Source organism: Pelecanus crispus, chromosome 6 (assembly GCF_030463565.1).
Source record: "Pelecanus crispus isolate bPelCri1 chromosome 6, bPelCri1.pri, whole genome shotgun sequence".
NCBI lineage: Eukaryota > Metazoa > Chordata > Aves > Pelecaniformes > Pelecanidae > Pelecanus > Pelecanus crispus.
In genome coordinates this window covers 40,661,398-40,684,075 of record NC_134648.1, presented here as the reverse complement: position 1 = coordinate 40,684,075, position 22,678 = coordinate 40,661,398, and the positions used below count along the sequence as shown (strand labels likewise).

General features: G+C 37.7%; 1 protein-coding gene across 3 annotated transcripts in view; it reads left to right on the top strand.

The window, feature by feature from the left end:
- STXBP6 (syntaxin binding protein 6) overlaps positions 1-14,186 on the top strand; it is a 91,966-nt gene extending 77,780 nt beyond the window's left edge. For 2 of the 3 annotated variants that reach the window (XM_075712945.1, XM_075712943.1), the window contains 2 exons: positions 8,660-8,817; positions 14,163-14,186. In XM_075712945.1, the coding sequence (XP_075569060.1) occupies positions 8,660-8,817; positions 14,163-14,186 (182 nt within the window). The remainder of the gene's footprint in view (positions 1-8,659; positions 8,818-14,162) is intronic. The other variant, XM_075712944.1, reaches the window with a different exon arrangement.
- The last annotated feature ends 8,492 nt before the right edge of the window (positions 14,187-22,678 follow it).

Sequence of the window (22,678 nt, the reverse complement as noted above, 5' to 3'; positions counted from 1 at the left end):
AAAAGTATGAATAGTTTACTCGACACCGTTGCTATGGAGTACTGAATAAAACAGAAAAGAATCTCAGTAGATCAGGAGGTATTCTCATTATGAAGAGATATCATAAATTAAAAATCTTTTTTTTTAACTTTAATAGCCCCTATGTTGTTTAATGTCACTATTTAAAATAAAAGGGCACTAGCATCAGAGATAATACTTCCATTTTCTTCCAACTGTGGCAAAAAAGCTTATCCTACTCAACTGTCCATGGAAGTGATTTTTATGGTCCCTTGCAGAACCATAAAAAGGGTGGGTTTTTTGTAATATGGCTCTTTATAAATCTAAGATTTTGCAAGCCACATTGAGAAATTTGGATACACCTTGCTTGTTAGAAATAAAAATATGGAACTGTTGAACCCTTAAGGTAATTAAGGTAATCTTTTTTTTTTTTTTAAGACCTCATCTTCTCCATTTGATTAAATTTTATTCCCTATGCTCTGCAGAAGTCATTCTGTTCATGTGCTGCTTTCAGGTTTTGGTCAGCTAATGGTCTGCTGTGTTTCATGCTACTTGATTTTCTTTCATTTGTGTGGTTCTGGTTAGGATATGTTAAAATAGGGGAGAAACAGCAGGGATCATCCAGATGCATGTATTTGGTATATTTAGAGATGATGTTATTTGGCCAGCTAAAAGTGGGGTCGGTTCTTTTCTTAGAGAAGTTTATGAAAAGAATTCAATCAAGATGATACAGGCAAAGATATTCTTTGTCTCATGAAATCCCCAAAGCCACAATAGTTGGAGACTTGGAAAATATGCTAGGTAAGTATCACTATATATTTACCTTGCTGTAAAACTTTTTTGAAAGCATCTGCTGATTCTTGTAATTTTCTTAAATGTCCATCAATTTTTGTTAAGCAACACCTTCAGGAGTTTTCTTGGAACATAATGAACATTCAGATAAGATCAGACCAAAATCTGTTTAGCCTGGTATTTTGTCTTTGATAGCAGTGATCACCTTAATTCATTATTCGCCAAACAAAATTACCAATTGCTAATGCTTTTGGGGAGAGGGAGGGATATGCATCCTAAAGGAAAGGTTTACAGCATTTAAACCGGTTAAAGCATGATTGTCTGAAGGAGATTGAACAGCTGGCTTCAGTATAGTTTGTATCTGTAGCTAGACTGATTAAAGTGAAAGTAAAATTAAATAATAATATGGCCATTAGACATGTTACTGTTGGCAAGCACTGCTAACTGTAACTCAGGATTGAGACTTCTGTGACTTGTTCTAGCTATTGTGAGTCCAAAGTAATGTTGTAGGAATTGTTTGATTTCTGCTATGTTCAGAAAGACGCTAGTTTTTCTGAGGAGCAAATCCCAGCTCTCATCCTTGAACACGGAGAGAAGTTTTGCAGTGGAGCTGCTTGTACTCTAGTAGATTTAGGGGAGGTTTAGGGAAGCCTGCATCAGGGGTGTTCATGGGCTGCAGCCTGCAGATCCTGGTTACTCACAAGCTGTTGATCAACACTGCTGGTGGAAATATTTAGCTGGAACAAGTACAAATTCCCACACAGCCGCCCACATGAGAGGATTTCTTCCCCCTCAATTTCCTGCTGCTTGAGCCACAGTACCTTCAGCTTTAGCACAATAAACATTATCTCTGGCAGAGAGATAACCTACCAGAAACAGAATGCTAAAATAGCAGCCTTTCACTAACAAAAAGACATTAAGTGTTTAAAAAAAAAAAAAAAGTTTCATTATGACTAGTGTGAGCTGCCATACTGGTAGATTTGAAAACTTTTTTCCTCCAGTCTGTTAAAACTTTTTAAAGAAGTAGTGAATGAGTTTACGATCAAGGAAATACTGTGGATCTTTGCTGTGCAGTAATTATGGGTAGGTGTTTTGCAAAACCTTTTATGAAAACCAAGATGGAGGTAGATAAAAAAGGTTTGACAATTCAAAAAGAAAAAAAAAAACAAACAAAAAACCCCCCAAAAACCCCAAACAAACAAAAAAACCCAAACCCAAACCACTTCTACTTTGAGACATGCAAATGACTGTAGTAATTTTTATCAGGCCTGGAATTTGAAAATGAATCCTTGACATCGACAACCAAGACAATATCCAACATGAATAGCCATATTATGTGTAGAACTGAAGATTAAATGAGGTTTTCATGAGTTTGAATTCTGTTTGCAGCCATAGACAAGCTTTGGTATTTTACAATTATTTGAACCAGGTAATAATTCTGTGCTGAAAACTTTAGTTGCTAGTTAACTTGAAACACATTTTCTTACCTTTGTAAGGCTATTGAGCAAATCCTTGGGAAAAACCTTTCTAGACACAGAGAGGGCAAGGAATGCTGGCACCAGAGATTTGTTAAAAGCAAATTGTTCCCAACCAGCTTGTCTTCTGTGATGAAGTGACTGGCTTGGTGGATGAAGGGAGAGCAGTAGATGTCATTTTCCTTGACTTCAGTAAGACATTCAACACTGTCTCCTCTAGCATCATCATAGCAAAGCTGGGGAAGTACAGACTGGATAGGTAGACAGCAAGGTGGGTGGACATCAAGGGTAATCATCAGCAGTTCAAAGTCCAAATGGTAGCCAGTTGCTATAGGCGTTCCTTTTAAGTCAGCACCAAGGCCTATGCTATTTAACAGCCTGGATGACAGCATGAAATGCTAAGAGAGACCTAAGAAATTAACTGTGGTTCTTTAAGGAAAAAAATTAACTTCATGATATTTCTGAAGTTCATTTAACAATAGATGTATTATCTTTAAAAATCACAGAAATACTTGACCTGAAATTACTGTTTCGAGCATTTTTCCCATGCTTAGGTAGCTTGCCGGTAAGAGATTTGGAACCTGAGAACACAAATTATTGGCAAACTGAGGTTTTTTTCTTTGTAATTTTACTTATAATTTAGTCAAATTTTATGTATGTGTATGAAGTCTAATAATAATCCTTGGTATGAAGGGTTAGAAAACTTATAACTAAGCAAAGAATTTAAACCTGGTCTGATATATATGTAAGTCAAAAGCATCATCATTAATTTTAGATGGAAATTGAAAAGGTGATTTATTTTCAAAATTCCCTTTTGAAGCTATATTCTGTCTTTGTCACCTCCATTTTTGAGGAGTGATGAGATAAACTGGAAAGTAATCTTAGTTCCTAGCTATAATTAGAAATACAGACTTACGGTTTCTTTCACTGTTCTTTGTCAGGAAACCCAGAATTTATATTCATCTCTTCCCCTCTTAGTGGGTTTTTTTTTTTTTTAATATCTATTTGGCTTTTGTCAGTTTAAACTGTTTTTTCAGTAAGTGTTTTGAAGTAACTTGGGAAGAGAAATAATGCTATACTATACAGCCTCTTCCCTTCTTCAGACCACTTTCCCTACTTACAAAAGCATCTCTGTGATACTGCCTTCTTTCACAAGGATATGTTCTTTAATTGTTCAGCACCATTCTCTTCTCCCTAGAGTCCTTTAGTTTTGTGTTGATGTTTTAATTGTTCAATGCTTTTGGCTCTTAAGTGATGAGTGCACAGGCAGTTAACGAAACACGAAACAGCGAAGGAGAAAAAAGCCATTCTTCGTATTTACAATCAGTGTTTCCAAACGTCTGTTGAACTTTTAGTGGCACCAGTATATGCGAGTGTAAATATCGTGTAGGCATATAGAATAATGATGTTGTGATAGAGGTCGTCTTGTTAATGAACTTGAACTGATTGTCATTATGATTTTAACCTTTATTCAGTGATAAAGGTCCAGTTTTATGCAGTTCAATGGGAACCATAAATACCTGTTTTCTTTAAATTAAAAAAAAGCTTTCATGTGACAGACGGGACTTCTTAATTATCGTAGCTAATTGCACTTATTTCCTTCTCAGAAGAAGGTAGTTGCTAAATGCTGTATTCATGCATATACAATTAAAAAGTGAATGCTTGCATTTACAAATCAGTCACTGTAGAGTCTTACCACTAATGTACAGATAAATCCCTGCACTGAACTGAAATACATTTGATACGGCTAATAGAGAATGCAATGAACCTTTTATGAGTGTGTGATAAAACAAATCATGCAAAATAAATAATGGTATCTCTAGAGACCAATTGCTTTCTTCAACAAATAGACTGGTTCCCATGCTGATTGATAATATCTCTGTATCTTTCAGGTAGTGGGTATGGTGGGTTAAGGATGTAATTTTCTCTTGCACATGATAAAAGGCTTAAAGCAATGCCACCTGCTTTCATGGGCTGCAAGACCTTCTGATACAGCTTGTGATCGTAAGAACCAAAAATTTAAAAATTAGTCTGAGAGGAGCTGCAGTGCTTCCTGCAAAGTGTTATTTCTTCCGTTTTTATGTCTGTAAGTAAGTAACACTGCTAGGATCACTGGTCTAAAGTGCTCACCCAAGGGCTGCTACCCTTCTGCTGTTTCTGCACCTTCAGGCCCCAATAACATTATGTATAATTATACAGGTCACTAACTGAATTTTCTAAGGGGAGAGAGGAGTTTAATTCCAATAGTTTATATTTTGCTAGAGCAAATTCAAAATAAAATGTATAATTTGCTTAGCAAATTGGATTACCAAGCTGTGTAGCTGTTGATTGATTTGGAAATCTGCATGTTCTTTCCTCTGGGTAGATGACTTCAGATAATAAGACAAAAAGTATTACAGAAGAAAAAGCTGTATTAGAAATTACCTTATTAAGCCACTTGTTGGAGTAACTGAAAATAAATTAGCAGTATGTTTCTGTGCTTTTGTATATAGCAAAATTAAACTGAAGAAACCCACTGCATTAAGCTTGATTTTAGTTTCAAACTGAAGTTGTCCTAAACATACATGTTTTGTTGATACTAAAATTAGTATTAACCTTATACTTTATATTAAACTCAGTATAAATACATATTTTCCCCATGTTATCTGGCAGTATTTGCTCCACTCAGTGAGTCTGCAGGTGCTCTTAGATTGCAAAACTGTGTGCTTGCCCTTAGTAGAGACTCAAAAAAAAAAGTTGTTTAATAAAATGACAAAATACATAAACTTTTCTATTTTCCTTCCATGTTTATTTGAAAAAGTCTGTAGTATCAGCTGCTGGGTCTGTTCTACAGAGCTATAGAAAGCTGTATGTGCTCCAGAAATGGGAGGATCTCCATGTACCTTAGAAAACACAGCAACACAAGCATGTGACACTTTCTGCTCGCAGTGAAGGCTGTAGCCATGCAAGATTTGAGATCACAGGCCCTTGGAGTTGAACATCTTGGGAACAATGCATGTTTTTTCCTACTGTAAACAACCTGGAACATCAGCTGACCCATACCCGTATTTTGGTGGCGATTAGCTCATCTTGCAAGTGTTACAAAATCTCTTTCCTGAGAAGATGTACATGAAAAGCTGTTCAAGGTCTTCCATTGAGGAGCTTGTGTCTCTAAACTGGTAGATGAGAACTGAAATCCCTCAGACTCTTCATAGAGCAGGGGAAAAAAAAAAAAAAGGGGGTGGTTAACAGTAGTTGTCACATCTTTGTAAAAACTAGGCAAAGATGGAAAACAGTCTTTCCAGACTCTAGGAAAGAGATGTTGTCCATCACATTTCTTTAGGTTTTTCTTCAGTGGCTCAGTGCAGCTGGCTGGCATAAGCTGGGTACCTAAGTGAGTACAGTTCAGGTAGTTTAGTTGTTCAGTCATGGAACAAACTTCTCTGGAGATCTTGAATCACAGTAGTTATCTCCTGAAGAACAGCTTAAAAATTTTGCAGATTGTAGGTGATTTGTTCATAGGAATGATTCTCCAGTACATCCAGTACAAGTGTTGCTATTCTTGCAATGCTACTAATATAAGGACGAGGCATAGTCAATCATACCAGCAACCACCTACACGTGCTCTAGAAATACACTGATGAAATTCAATAGACTACTGACACATGGGTTTCTGTATTGCTCATAGATTAGAGTGGATTTTTTTTTTATTGTTTTACTGACATTCCATTGGAAAAGATTATCCAAAAGTAGTTCTCCAAAACAGTCTCAGAATAACAGCTTCTGCAAGTCACTGCCCATATTAAAATACAGCAGATTTTACCTGGAGAGAACACAATATTGTATTAGCTAAAAAGAAAAACAATTATTATCATTGTGCCAAACTTGCAAGTTTGTTCTTCTCTGCTGAAAACAATGTGGAGAAATAGATACCAATCTTTGGCCACAAATCCTGGTATTTTCAGGAATATAGAAAATACAGAATATTTTTGTTCTACAATTTCCTATTGACATTGACAGAAGGTCAGCAATATGATAACTTCTACTCGCCAGCACATTTTAAGACTCCAGAAGATGCTTAGTTTTATAAAGCTCTCCATGTACCCTGCTTCCCTTGAATTCAGCCGAAGCTTTGTGATCTTGCAAAGCAACAATAGAGTTAATCCAGTGTTGAGAGCTTTTAAAACTCTCATCCTAGAAAACTAGCACTGATTTATACAAGACGTTAAAGCCTTCAGATCACACCACCAAAAAAGGGAAACTATTTCCAGTGCAGCGTTGCCTAGTACGTGTGTTTATTGGAAAAGCTACCTGAACAGAAGCCAAAATAATCTCCTAAGAACTGGCTTTAAACAAGCAAATTATGAACAAAATAACAATTGACTGAAAAATCCTGAAGTAAGGAAGTATACAATATTTAAAGTTGTTTGGTTTTATTATCAGACTCCTCAGTGTCTGAAGAGAGACCACTTGAAACGATAGTTTTGTTTCTGTCTCTGCAAGTTCTACCTCACAGTATTCTCAGATATTAACCTCTTCAATGTTAATGCCAATCGTTATTTTCCTTTTCTAAATGCAGCCTCTTTGTTCCATGCAACAGTAGAAAAAAACAAACATGTAGCTGTTCCACATCCTATACGTCCATTATTTTTAATTACTAATGTGAAAAATATAACAATATTGGTATACAGGAGACCAGAGTGCTCTTTGCTTGGTATTTCTCATACTGACTCATCATATGTGAGTCATTGTGTGTAGGTTCTTGGGTCCCTCCCCCACCTCCATAGTTTGATACTAGTTGTGTTTTAGTTTAATAAAATTTTAAGGCAGTTTTTTATCTCAAGAGTTCCCACATGTGCAGCTTGTACTGTTGTTCCGCAGGCTACCTGGGGCAACCTTCAGTTGCGCTCTTCATTGTTCACTTGCATTATCTGTAAAATTAGTCTGAATGAGTCTTCTGTTCTTTTTCTTTATGAAAATAATAGCAAAATAACCCTTCAAATGAATGTTTGGGTTTTATTTTTTAACCTGGCAATATTTTTGAAGTAGACACGCTTTTCAGATTAATGATAAAAGCAGTAGGTTTGTGTTTATTTTCACTTGTCTTTGTATGTCCATAAGAACAGCAGACTTTGTTATAACAGCAGATTTGCTGTAGTGTTCGGTTCAGCTTCGTGTGTTGAACTAGTTTCATACCTTTACCAGCATAATTCATTTGAAAGTGTTATATGTTTGGTTTTAATGCTGTGAAAAAAGGCTCTGTGTGATTACAATATTTGGGGCAGTTTAGAAAACTGTGTGCCTAGTGGTTAATACTCTCTCTGTATTGGCTTTCTGGCTTTGTATATGTCTAGACAACAAATTCCTAGATAACAAATTCCCTGTAAGGTAGGTTAAGTTTTTAAAGCTTGTGGAGGAGACCACACTTTTGCTGAAAAGGGTAAAGGATAGGACAAAATAACTTTTTTTTTTTGGTTCTACATGTATTTTAATATGTACCAGTTCATACTGCTGTGTGTAACATTCTCTGAAGAGTTTTCAGTTTGTACTGTGGTTCATATCATAAACATTCATCAGCAGTTTGTTCCAGATCTTTCTGGATAATCCCTTCTGTTGAGAAGCAGTATAGAAAGGAGTACTGAAAAGAGTGAGCATTTAAAAGGGATAAAGGTAGAGGAGAAGTGCAATTCTGTTGAAAAGTTGAAGAAAATACTGCATTGTGTTCCAGAGAAGAAACAGAGACACTGAGAAGTTGATGTGGATGGTAAAGCTAAAGGCCTAGAAGATACTGTCCCTTGCTGGGACTTTGAATACCAAGGTTTAAATAAAGTACATTGTCACATGAAACATGGCTGGTGCTCCATGTGAAGGGTCAAAGGTAGATAGATCAGAGCAGCATAAAATAACTGTAGTAACAGTGTTTAGGGTGCACTTGTAAATGAAATATTATTATAATAATTACAATATGGAAAAAATGGTGAATTCATACAGGCATGTCCTGCAGCGTCAATCATTTATTCTCTAGGGAAATAGTGTAACTTCCAAAGAAAGTTAATCTATATTAACATGAATGTTGTGAAGAAGCTGTGTGCACTTGTGAAGGTTTCATTGATTTAGTAGAATGGCTTCCTGAAATGATGTATGAGCATAAAGCTTAAAAAAAAACCCCCACATAGTATGTCCACTGCTTCCGTATATTCCCTGAGTATTATTTTGCCATACGGTACTTATTTATAATTTGCCAATAACACAGTTTGAATGAGAAAACAATAACTTATCCCATTATCCAAAATGCAGCTAGATGGTAAACTAGCAGATAACACATCAGCTCTAGAACATTTTAAATGACAATAATTGTATTTAATACAAAGCATATATATATTTGGATGTTCTAATAGTTTCTTTTGGTATTGCAGGAAACAGCATACTCCATTCAGCAGCAGACAGTGTGACAAGCGCAGTACAGAAGGCAAGTCAGGCTTTGAATGAGCGTGGTGAGAGGCTAGGTCGAGCAGAAGAAAAGACAGAGGAGCTGAAAAACAGTGCTCAGCAGTTTGCAGAAACTGCACACAAGGTAAGATTTTGGTGGGATAAGGCTCTCAGTAGGTTAAAGACACACATTCCTTTATTTTGAGAGGAGGAAGCTCTAGAAAGAATTGCAGTCAATCAGTGTTTACAAACAGCTTGCTGTTTTCCTTGATACTGTTCCTCACTTGGCAGATTCTGGTCTATAACCTCCTCTGTGCATAGATCTGAGGTTTGCTGCATTTCCACTTGAATTGGAACTATCTATCTTCACCTTCCTGAAGCCTATTTAAAATCCGTCTTCCCACTGCTGTTTGGTACTATTCCTCATACTCTGTGCAGCAGTATAGTGAAATTATCGTTAATCCCCTTTGATAAGCAGTCATAGGCCTGTGACTATCTGTTTCTGAAGACAGATCTTTTTATGTCTGGAAATATATTTATGAGGATATCGAGGAAATGTTCTGCCTCAGGAATGTATGGACATTCCCTGTTCTTGGTGGAATGTATTGATAGTACTATGCCTGTTGCTTCTGCATGTGCATAATGGTGCTGAGCTTCCATCTCTGACAAATTCTAGGCATCCACAGCATTCAATTTGGTGGATGTGTAACACATCCATAGCAGAGAGAATGCTTTTCAAAAAAAAAGGTAAAAGTTTTCTGAACATGAGCAACCATTTCAGCATGCAAGTTTGATAGTTTTGCTGCTTAGCACATGTGTTACACTTTATCATGCTTATGCCAAAAAATGCCTGGCTACTGCATTAACACTAGAAATCCTGGATTGGTATCTTCCACTTCTGTTCAAACCTGTCTTATGTAGTTTTTAAAATGTCACAAAACATTTTTTTAAAAAACTTTTTTTAACATTTACTGGGATAATCCTCTACTTGGTGGCCTGTTTAGATTAGCATGGTTCAGCTTAGTGGCCTGAGCATGGTACGAGCCTGCTCTTGGACTCTTCCATCTAACACCACCGCCTTCCCCGCCCAGTGATGATAACTATGGCAACTTAGAAAACCAACCTTAAACAGCAGCTACCACTGCTTTAGGATAAGGGCCAGAAGGTTTGCTACTTTAGAATAAAGCATAGCATGCTGTTTGGTAGGGAGTTCAAAAATTACAAATGCCTCTGATAGTTGGGCCACTATGAATCTTGAGTAAGATTTGAATAGGTTTCATTAGTGTGTGTTGCCCTTTCATCTTCCATATGTGCAGAACAGCAGTTCCACAGATGAAGGCATGCTGTGAACAGAAACAAATCTTTTCAACAGGTTCTGTTAGGAAAATCTTATTTTAAAAATCTCAGGATTAAAGGATGCAGTATTGTAATAAAAATTCTATCTTTGATAGCCTGTGCTGTACCATGTTTAGAAATAAAAGTTTACAAAATCCTAATATAACAATTCAAAACCAAAATTGGATAGAAACATAGCAGGAATGGTGGAGAAGCTAAAAAATCCACAATACAAGTATTTTATTTTTTTAATCAAAAAATATGGGAAAATTCTCAATCTGGATTTTGTACATAGTCATTTGAGTTTACATGTCTCTGTGGCAGTAAGTGAGAACAGTTTCTTCAGGAAATGTCTAAGTGATGCAGAATAGAAAAGGATAATCTCTCTTTGGACTGTGTACCAGACTGACATTTATGAAACCTTCCTGCCAGTCCAGTTCTACAGATTACCAATCTTCCTCAGATGAGCATGAGGCCATGTGCTGTTGAAGCTATCCCAATTGCCAGCTGCCTGAAACAGGAATGTGACAGTCTTTCAGTGGATGATGGATAAGGATTTGCAATAAATGCTTGGGTTTGTCTTTTTAACAAAAAAATAACATCTTTGTGTTTGAAAAAAACATAATACAGCTTAGGTCTTAGAGGACTACAAATGAATGCTTGTCATTTTAATGATCATAAGGATAACTTAGTAAAATGGGGTTTACAACATTTTTTTTTAACTCGCAGATTTTTCTGTATTGGTGCCCTAAGTCCTGAATTGTATCTTAGAGGTGCAGTAGTCCTGCAATTCCTCTACTGTTAATGTCACAAAAATGCATAGGGCAGCCACCCAGGAATGTATTAGTTAGAGAGCCCGTTGTTTTATGGTGGTGTGCTTTGGTTTGCAAGAGAGTTTTGTTAGGGGTTTGGTGGAGCATTTAGGAATAAGTACAGTATTGTTTATTATTAATGCTTCTCTGGGTAAGTCTTTGAGGGCAATTGCTACTCAGACCTTAGATGTCTGTACACAAAAGAAAACACATTACTCCAGTGAAGCCAGGAAAGCGATGTCCAGCTGTGCTGGTTATATGGCAAAATTGTAACTTTCTGGCAAAACAGTGATAGTGAAGAGAAAGGCACCAATTTTAACTTACTAGTATTTGTGAATACTTTGTGTCAGCAAAGCAGAGTTCCCATTTTGTTTGCTTTATAGTTGCCTTCAGTAAAACAGTAAAAGTACTTTGAATTATTGTCAGCCCATAATTAATTTCACCACTATAGTATCATGACTGGATACAGGTTTCTCTTACAGCTTAATTTGTGTGTCTGGATGTTACGTGGGCAACAAACAGGGGGAGTTGGAAGCCGTTACGCAGCTGGAAAACTATGATACACTTGCAATCACAGAAACATGGTGGGGTGACTCATGCAACTGGAGTGCTGCAGTGGATGGCTATAAACCCTTCAGAAGGGGTAGGGAAGGAGGGAGAGGTGGTGGGGTAGCCCTGTATGTTAGGGAGTGTTTAGATTGTCTAGAGCTTGGTGATGGTGACGATAGGGTTGAGTGTTTATGGGTAAGAATCAGGGGAAAGGCCAATAAGGCAGATATCGTGGTGTTACAGACCATACAACAAGGATGAAGAGGCAGATGAAATATTCTATAAGCAGCTGGGAGAAGTCTCATGATCGCTAGCCCTTGTTCTCGTGGGGGACTTCGACTTACCAGATATCTGCTGGAAATACAGTATAGCAGAGACGAAACAGTCTAGGAGGTTCCTGGGGTGTGTGGAAGATAATGGAGTTGTGAATGGAGTTAAATCCAGTTGGTGGCCAGTCACAAGTAGTGTTCCCCGGGGCTCAGTATTGGAGCCAGTTCTGTTTAATATCTTCATGAATGATCTGGACAAGGGGATTGAGTGCACCCTCAGTAAGTTTGCAGACAACACCAAGCTGGGTGGGAGTGTTGATTTGCTTGAGGATGGAAAGGCTCTACAGAGGGATCTGGACAGGCTGGATCGATGGGCCAAAGCTAATTGTATGAGGTTCAACGAGGCTAAGTGCCAGGTCCTGCACCTGGGTAACAACAACCCCATGCAATGCTACAGGTTTGGGGAAGAGTGACTGGAAAGCCACCTGGCCAAAAAGGACCTGGGGGTGTTGGTCGACAGCCAGCTGAACATGAGCCAGCAGTGTGCCCAGGTGGCCAAGAAGGCCAACAGCATCCTGGCTTGTATCAGGAATAGTGTGGCCAGCAGGAGCAGGGAGGTGATTGTCCCCCTGTACTCGGCGCTGGTGAGGCCGCACCTGGAATCCTGTGTCCAGTTTTGGGCCCCTCAATACAAGAAAGACATTGACGTGCTGGAGCGTGTTCAGAGAAGGGCAACAAAGCTGGTGAAGGGTCTGGAGCACAGGTCCTATGAGGAGCGGCTGAGGGAACTGGGATTGTTTTAGTCTGGAGAAGAGGAGGCTGAGGGGAGACCTTATTGCTCTCTACAACTACCTGAAAGGAGGTTGTAGTGAGGTGGGTGTTGGTCTCTTCTCCCAAGTAACAAGTGATAGGATGAGAGGAAATGGCCTCGAGTGGCACCAGGGGAGATTTAGATTGGATATTAGGAAAAATTTCTTCATGGAAAGGATAGTCAAGCATTAGAACAGGCTGCCCAGAGAGGTGGCTGAGTCACCATCCCTGGAGGTATTTAAAAGACATGTAGAAGTATCACTTAGGGCTATCGTTTAGTGGTGGACTTGGCAGTGTTTGGTTTACAGGTGGCCTCAACAATACTAAAGGTCTTTTCCAACCTAAATGATTCTGTGATTCTACTTCAGGTATATGTCAGGTTATTTTACGATATAAAACATGTAATAGAGGCAGTGTAAGGTGCATGGCATAGGAATACTCTTTGTAGCATCTTTAAAAAAACACCTTAGTCACCTGTTAAAAAAACAAAAAAAAAAACAAAAAAAAACCCAACCACTTAGTTTGCACCAGAAACGATAGCATTTACAGAGTGCTTCTGTTTTGGCTACCAGAGTTTGCTGAATGAACGCATATATATATATTTAGTTGTGTAAAGGCTTTAACTTAGCTTAGGGTATCTATCCAATCCTCTTTATGACACCCTCTTCACCTTCTTTCTTTGCCTCTAAAAAATTCCTTCCCCTTGTTAGTGACTGCACAGGAGCTCAGAGTTACAGATTCTGTACAATAAAAACTTGTCAGAGTGGTCTGCTTAAAGAAAGACACATTTCTCTGGAAAAAAAAAAAAATCTTGTTTGAGGGGAGAAAGAAAAGTGTTGGTTGGAGTTCTTTCATGCTGAAATGCCTTTCCAGTATATCTCTACAAAGAATAATTTTTTTTTCAAATGGCATAGTTGTGACCAGGTCCTTGAGTATCAAAGGCTCACGTCAATTAAATTTGAGTCATTTATTGGTCAGCATGTCACTGGTAGCAAATGAGGAAATTTTAACTGCCCCTACCAGTTCTGGTTTCTAGGTAACTTCCTAGAGGGTTCACTCATCTCAGCTTTGTTAGCATGCTATTGTCTACAGATGCCAATGTTTTATTATACGGAGCCTAAAACTAAGTTCTCTGCTTGGTTTGCCAAAGTCAGTTTGTCTACACTTTTGATACAGGATTTAACTCACTTTACCTCTTTCTTCTCCATCTGATTCCCAGTTTTAAGTCTATTTTTGAATTATTTGAAATGGAAATAATCAGTAATCACAGAGGTGGAAAGGCAATCAGTCCTTAATTTATCATCATTATGTAGTGGCAGAGCTGCTGAAACAGGTGTTTTAAATTACTTGTCTAGAGTTTCTGATTGTATTTAACAATGCAAATCATTAGGTCTAAATGACCGTTCTTTTAAGCATGTCTGCTTCTAGCGTCTTGCTCTAGCCCTCCTCCCAGATAACAAAATAATGGAACATTGGGAAACACAGCTATGAAAGCAGATAAATCCTGCCTCCTCGGCACAGCAAAGAGAGACTTAGCCTGTCTGTCACAGTGAAGGGAATGACTGCATATCTGTGTGCAAAGAACTTCCAGATTTCAGGCATCTTTTGGAGAATTCGGTTTACAAACTTTTCTGATCCAAACTAGCCACATTAGCTTGATAGAGCTATCGTTATGTGTGATCCATCTTTAATTAATTTTTTTCTTTCTTTTTCAGCTTGCCATGAAGCACAAATGCTGAGATACTGCCCAAAGTTGAAATCTTCCCGAAAGAAACTGAAAAGGCTACATTCAGCAACTTTTACAGGAGATCCAGACTTCTGTGTGCTTTTTTCTTCCAGTTCAGTGGAGATGCATTCTTTCAGTTTCTGTGCAGGAAAAAGTGTTGCATTTCTACCTTTTTGACTTACTTTTGTTCCTCTTTTGTAATATTGCTACACAGTCCTGCAGTACTTTCTACCTGTATTTCAGTTGTTACAGGAGTGAAAGCAAACAGGGGAACTGGACCAAATGACAAGCTGATCAGGATTAAAATAGTAATATTCTTCCCCAGTTGTACAGAAAATTATTTAACTGGTTGTGGACATACGTGTGAAAATAAAATCCAAAGAAGGGGTATACTTTTCTTCCTTTTATGTAGCATCAGCAGAATGTGAATGTTGGAATTAAACACTTTGGGTTGTAACTATAGTGAAGAATAGACTGCTTTGTCCTGGGAAGCAGAAAATCTCGTTTTTTCTACCCAATGTAGGAAGTTTTGCATGTGCCATCACCAGCATTCAGGAGTGCATATCTGAATTTCATAGAGGAATCTGTTACCAGTGCTGCATTTTGAATATTCCTCTTTTCCCTTCCGGATTGGTTATTTGAATAGTATAATGAAAACTACAGAATGTATGCTTGAGGTTTCAAAATTGAGGAAAAAAGTAATTTTTACATCTATACACACATAGCTGTGCCTCAAACACAATCTAGAATTTAGCAATCTGGTATAATTTAACATTTCACTTTCTTTTTACCTGTGATTCTGTGGCTAAAGGCCTATGTAAATGAGAATGCAAAGGCCTGGGAAAATAAGAAAGCACTATTTTCCAAGTCATCTGTTTTTCATATATTCTACACTAAGAATTTTTGGGAATGCTTCAGAAATTTGTCTGATTAGAATGACTTCTGTGTTAGCTAGTCATCTGATTTTAAAAATAGAGGCTTTCAAAAAGCATGTTTTGGTACATTAGAATCATAACTTCTAGTTTGGGTCTCAGTTTTCAATATATATTATCACTGGAAGGATGACTCCCTACTTCATTCTATATTCACTAGATGCAATATGTGCACTGTATTCTCTTACAAAAACAAGTAGGTTACTCTTTTCCTTCACAGCTGTTTTCTTAACGGTTTTTAAGTTGTTCTAATATGCTTCTCAAATGAAGGAAAAAAAAAAAAGCTGCAATTTTTAATTTTTTTTTTTTAAACCAGTAAGGTAGAAACAGAAATCCTAGCAGAAGTTTCAGCCTTCATCTTCTGAAGATGCCTGCTCTTCATTTTTGTCCTTATCTTACCGGAGAGCCAGAAAGCTGGCATTATATGAATGTACTGTAGTTTTAATTTTCAATGTAGAACAAGATTTTTGTGTTATTAATGACACTAAACAGTTTAAAATCCTCAGAGCAGTGCTTGTAAGAGAGATAAAAGCTTCTGTAGTAATTGAGAATATCTTAGTTACTGCAAGCTGAAGTAACTGAAAATCTCTTGGAAATACCCATTTTGTAAGACGCTTGGCTTTAGGAAAACACTCTTATCTGAACTAAGGACACTGTCTAGTTAACTGATTGCACTCAAACGTTACGTCTCGGGGTTTTTTTCTGTAATTTAAACTGTTTTGTATGAAGCTTATTATTTAATTTCACACTGGGAATTGAGAGAAGGGGTAAGTTTGTCATCTGTGTAGTACCGTATGATCATTTAGATCTATTTAGCATCAGCTCTAACAATTACTACATCCAGCACTGTCAACTGAAAAGGAATTTGGCCACATCTGTTATAAATCAGAACAGGCTCATTAACAACATGAGTTCTGAACACTCTGTTGAGCTACGTACAATTTGTTGAGCTACGTACAATTAATGCTTGCCCTGGAAATGTCAGTTGCTTTCCAAGCACTATTGTAATGACTATGGGTATTTCTGCAAATTAACCAGGAAAACAGTCCCTCATTAGAAATTGAACTTTTGCTAGAGACAAAACATTAGGCTAATTTTTAAAAATAGCTGCATTAGAAATCAGTCAGGGAGTACATTTTTGACCACACAGCTATGTTCTGTCATCATCTTTTCCACTCTTACTTTTTTAACTATATTCTGCTGCTAACCTCGCAAGTCTTTCTCTTGAGAGAAAGAAGGAATAGGTTTTGAACTGCTGCCATCTAGCTGGTCTTCTAAGCTTGTCAGTAATTTAGAAGTGTCTAAAACCCAGATCAGATAAACCTGAAAAGAATTAGTTGTCTAAACTCAGATAAAAAGGCATAGGTTTTCAGGTGTTTACATGAATATGAGCTGGACAGGACAAGGTCACGGTTGCACTGCTAAGTTCCAGACCTTTTGTGAGTTGAACTGTTCTAAAACATTACTTTAGTCCCACTGACAGTTTTTCAGCACTTTTTTTTTTTTATATCCTCCAGTTAAGTGTATTGTGTTATGTATCATAACTCAGGACTTTTATCCAACCATCAAAAGCCATTTACTATGGGAATTCTAAGTAACCTAGTGTTAATGAATGAAGGAAAAGAGGTTCGTCTGTGTGTTTACTTTGTTCTTGCTGTTAAACTACAAGATTTGGTAGTTTTTAGAAAAAAATCAGAGGTGTATAAATGCCTATCCAAAGGCAAATCTTACAGCATTGCAGTTTCCTTCTGGAACTTAGCTTGTAGTGTATACAACCTAGTATTATTAGATAGTCATGTACATAACATATACTATAATTCAGGTTAATGTTTCATATGAAAGAATGTATTTGTAAATTGTAAGAACATCAATAGTTTCTTTATCTTTTTAAAGTTCTGCAAAGAATAAAAATAATGTATTGTTAGACTTGACTACCGTACTGCAAACTGTGTCTTAAAAGGCTACTTTTGTGTCTAGCAAAAGTTGTGCATTATGTGAAATATTAACAAAAATGTGCTCTCTAAAAAGTGATCTTAAAGGTAGCTAAGTTTTGCTATGATACGCCAGAATTGTAATACTTGCTGGTACCTATTGTAACCAATTCCTTGAAAGTTCTCAAAGATGTAGAAATTATTTTGTGCCATTCTGGGGAAAAAAAAAGTGGGACCTGCTCTCGAGTCATTACTGGAAACCCTGATTTTGTCATTAAATACTTTAACTGTGATGAAAAGAAAACTGTCCATGGATTATTTGTGTTGTCTATTGGAAATATAAATGATTTGTAAATGACATTTTTATATTTCACTCTAGCAGAATTATATTTCACTCTAGCAAAACAATAAAAATTAGTTTCCACTGTAATGATGAAACTTTCTCTAGAAGGAGTACTGTAATTAAAAAACAAGTAATGGGAACTAGGTTGAAGGATATTTCATGTCCAAGCAGATTCCAGACAACCTGTTAACACAGGTTTACATTAGCATCCCTAAAGGCTGTACAGGTTAAAAAGAGCTTCTGTGTTAATTTGCTTTCAATTTGCTATGAAATGCTTGTTCTCAAATTGTTATTGTTTTCTTTTGGCCATCTAATTTTATTGATAATTTTTTATCAAAGCAAAAGCAATTTTAATTGCCCTATGGGAATGAAACTATAAAGCTAGAATTCCTCTACACACAGAGAAGCAATCCCATGTATTCAAATGAGGGCTATTTGCAGAAGAATCTTGTCAAATATGAACTGACTCTGCTGCCATCTGTTTTTTTCAGGCTTAAACATGGTCCCTAAGATCCTAATCACAAAAATACCCTGTTGACAAATATTGTCAGCTGGTTAAATTACTTCAGTTATTAGGTTACTTTTGCTAGAATCCATGTCATCCATCCGATGTTGAATGCCATACATGCCCAATGCCCAAACTGTATGAAACTTTTAGTAAAAGAAATAGATCTCTGGTGGATCAGAAGCAAACTTGATCAGAACAACATTTTGTTGTAGTTTACGCATAACAATTTGGCAGTTCTTTCCCATTGTTGTTGTACATTTGTCCTGTAAGAATAGAAAAAGAAAATGTTTGGTTCATTTTCTGAGATTTTTTTTTAGATCAATTTCACCATGTTGGCATTTTTTTCTTGATCTTACGATTTTCATAAATCATCAGCCTAATCTGCTGCTGTGTGTAATTTATGGTAAAGGTGCTGGGGTTTTGTTTGTTATCTTTGAGTCATGAAAGAGGCTCAAGCATAAATGTTTACTGATTCAATATATTAGCATTTCTAAGTAAAAGATATGCTAGTGTGTCGAGTGTGTTGGAGAATATTATAGAATCATAGAATTGTTTAGGTTAGAAAAGACCTTCAAGATCATCCAGTCCAACCATTAACCTAACATTACCAAGTCCACACTAAACCAATTAAGGGTAGAGTTATACTTTCATGTTTCCTGGCTTGGAGGCTGGATTATTTTTAATGAAAGTAAAAACTAGGAATCATTAAGGTTGGAAAGGACCTCTAAGATCATCAGTCCAATCATCAACCCAACACCACTATGCCCACTAAACCATGTCCCAAAGTGCCACATCTACCCATTTTTTGAACACCTCCAGGGATGGTGACTCAGCCACCTCTCTGGGCAGCCTGTTCCAATGCTTGACTACCCTTTCCGTGAAGGAATTTTTCCTAATATCCAATCTAAACCTCCCCTGGTGCAGCTTGAGCCCATTTCCTCTCGTCCTATCGCTAACTACTTGGGAGAAGAGACCAACACCCACCTCACTACAACCTCCTTTCAGGTAGTTGTAGAGAGTGATAAGGTCTCCCCTCAGCCTCCTCTTCTCCAGACTAAAACAATCCCAGTTCCCTCAGCCGCTCCTCATAAGGCCTGTGCTCCAGACCCTTCACCAGCCTTGTTGCCCTTCTCTGAACACGCTCCAGCACGTCAATGTCTTTCTTGTATTGAGGGGCCCAAAACTGGACACAGGATTCCAGGTGCGGCCTCACCAGCGCCGAGTACAGGGGGACAATCACCTCCCTGCTCCTGCTGGCCACACTATTCCTGATACAAGCCAGGATGCTGTTGGCCACCTTGGCCACCTGGGCACACTGCTGGCTCATGTTCAGCTGGCTGTCAACCACACCCCCAGATCCTTTTGGCCAGGCAGCTTAACAAATAGGTATCTAAGAAAATTCTCATTTATATTTTAAACAATTTTACACGTCTCTGATAGCTAAAATAGTGAGAACTTTTGCAGAAGAACTAAAGTTCAAGCCTGTATTGTGTTGAAATTCTGTTGCTGCTAAAGGTGGGAGGACAAAGAGTTTTCTTCTGTCTTAAGTGTTCTTTTCTGGGTAGCACAGAAAGGAAACCAGAGGATTTTGATAGTGTTTCATACTATACCAAAAAGGAAATCTTCAACATATGCAACTAACATTAATCAACATGCTGGTTTGCAGCCAAATCAGTGACTGGATGTTTTTTACTATATCAGAAAGAAGATACAAAGATCAGAGATACAGTAAAGCTTTCTTTGGATTAGCATGATCAGAAAATCAGGATTTCTACAAAAGCTGCATTTACTTGTGGGAAGTATTAATATTTTAATGAGAATCTTTTTTTCCAAAACCTTTACCAGTTTTATTAAATACAGCGTCTGGAAATATTTATGACAGCTGTGAGATCTTTAGTGTTGTAGGTACAGTTGGCACTCTGATAAAAGGCATTTAGCTTTAATAATAGATTGCTACATTTGTTTGTTTGAGGATTGTAAGAGAGTCTAGCTCAGTCAGAAGCATCCCAATATTGCTCTTTAGGGATGAGGAAGTGTTAAGCACTGCTCGTGCTGCAAATCAACAGTGGCTAAATTCTGAGGTGAGGGTGGGCAAGATGAGGGAAGGGTTGGAGACTTCTGGGTCACCACGTGAGCAAGTCAGAAGAGGTGGTGAAGCAACTACCGAGTGAACCCTATGAAGATGCAGCTCCCAGGGAAGAGGACAGCAGTGGTGGAGGGCTTGCCATTAGTGTTTTCTCACAAGTGGGTAGCAAACCATCTGCAATTTTAGCAGCGAGTTCTAGTAAAATTTCTTCAGGACAGTCCTGAGGGGTTTTAAACCTATGGATAGAGAAATATGAGCGCCCTTGTTTTTTATCTTGCCTATTCTTTTCTGTTGCTTCCCCATGTGCAGTTGTTCGGCATTTCAGACAAGCTGGGGACAGGCCTGTTAAAAGTCAGAGCACTCAAACTCTGTGACAGGTACTATTCTTCACTGAGGCCATGAACAATTGCAGAGCTGCCAGTGTCTGACTGAAATAATAGCTGTACATATAGGATCATTTGTAAGACAGATGGCTGAGAAAGATACCATTTATCTGCCAGGCAAGGTTTCATAACTCTTAGCATCCGTTCATGAGGGAAGCATCATTAACTGTTAGCTATTGCTAATTACCTCAACTTAGTAGGTGTTAGATTAAAATCCTTTTTTTCTGAAGTCTCTATTCTATATGGCAATCTCTGCAATGGCACTGAAAGAGGAAAAGTAGGTGGGAAGGAAGAGGTTATGTGTTCATGTTCATTGACTGGGTACACTTCATAGAACCCGTTCCTCTGTCTCTGGCACAGTAAACGTGCAAGGTTATTTATGGCTTCCCTTACTACCCCAACAGTCCTTCCTAGTTCCCACTTTTGTACAGTCTTTCCATATTCAGTGTCATGATTTTCTCTTATTACTCACAGGTCCTTTATCCGAAGAGGTGGCTCCACAGCTGAACTCTTTGTACTTCATGTTGGCCTTAAAAATACCACTTTTAGCCCTTGCCCTTTGGGGTTTGAACAGCTCCTGTTGTGTTATTTATTGACTGTGTTTTGTTAGTGTTTGTAGATGAAGGCGTAGACGTGCACTGCACGTGAAATGAGGATACTTCACATCACAAAGGCAAAGTTGTAGTGAAGGAGTTTCAGCATGTCTGAAAGGATTTAGGACAAGATTTAATCATCAGAAATTCGTAGTGCTAGATCACCAACCTAGGTGTTTCTTCCTTAATCTTGCTAAAGGTTTTTCTCCAAAGTCTGTGCTGAAGCTGTAATAATACAAGGTATTTATCTTGAATGTAGCATTTTTCACCCTTCTGTAACAAAAATTCAAAGAGAAATATCAGATTTCTTTTATACAGATATAAGCTAAGGCATGGAAGTAAGTAATTTACAGTAAATTAATGGGCAGGAATAGAAAGGAGATCTGAGAATATAAAACCCAGATCTCTCTACTCCTAGTCGAAAATGTCAGGATTATAATGGAAACATTTTTAATTCCTTGTTTTGTTAAAAGCATCAGAAACAAAAGTAGGCTTCTGACAAAGACTTTTTTTTTTTCTTCCTGCTCTAGCAATATAATATCTTTCACAGTGTGTAGCATACATGGCCTGCAAAGCCCAATCTGTTGTTGCAAAATGTTTCTGGAGAGACACCAGAGGAAAGCTGGGCAAAGGCGGCAATAAAATCTCATTGCTTCTCTGCCTGGATTTTACAAGCGCTGCAAGAAGCTGTCAGCTTTCAGGCTGAATGCATTTGTATCAATGCAATGAAAGAACCCTGTTTAAGGTATTTGAGGGAATGCTGTGTATGTATGCCTTTTGTCAGAGGCTTCAGCAACTGTGAGGAAAAAATGTCTGTTGCCTTGCACTCAAACAGTTCTCTGACATTCTCTGGTTTAGTGTAAGGAACAAAAGCATGATTGTGTCAGAGCCACACAGAGCATCTTGTCAGTGTCAGCTTTCATTAAACTGCCCTTTGAAACACATAAACCATTCCTAAAAGAATGGAAGAAGTAATGCAAGGAAAAGAAGATAAATCCTAATAAAGCTTCAGAAATACTTGTATTCTGCAATGGTATTTGCTGTAGGAATTCATGCTGAAAACAGTATTTCAGGCAGCCTAACTTGAGCTGGTTTCTTAACTCAGCTGAATGAAATTAAAAAGCTCTTCAAAGACTTTCCTGTCCCTGCTTTTGGAATTTAGAAATTGAGCACTGGTATTGTCAGTTGAAGTGAAAGAGACTGTATTACAAAAGAACAACATGGAATAGGATGAGAAGTACTTTTAGAAACAAGACTTACCGCTACCCATGGATGACAGCCAGTAGGGGAGTCATGCAGTGAACACAGGAGACAAAGAGAGACCAAAAAGTCACAATAAGGAAATGAGGATTGACTGGACCACCTTGACCCTCAAAGGGCAACAGAACTCAGCATTTCAGGAGAGAAGTGATAGTCTGTGATTCATGGTTGTCATAGAAGAAATAAGCAACGCAGTCATATAGAGTTGAATGTCGTAAGATCATGCAGAGAATTTACAAATAGAAAAGTAGGCAGACTTTGGTTTTTAACATCAAATAGTTTAGCTATCTCTAATGAACAGCATAGGGTTCCATTTTAAAGGTATGCTCATAATGACTTTAACTCAAGCATTTTCAAGTTGCATGCCCTAAGCTGTAAGCAACTTTTCCATTCCTAATCAGATGCTAATGTAATGTCAGAGGGCTTCATTAACCCAAATGAAAGGTAAACAGATGTCCTAATTTTCATT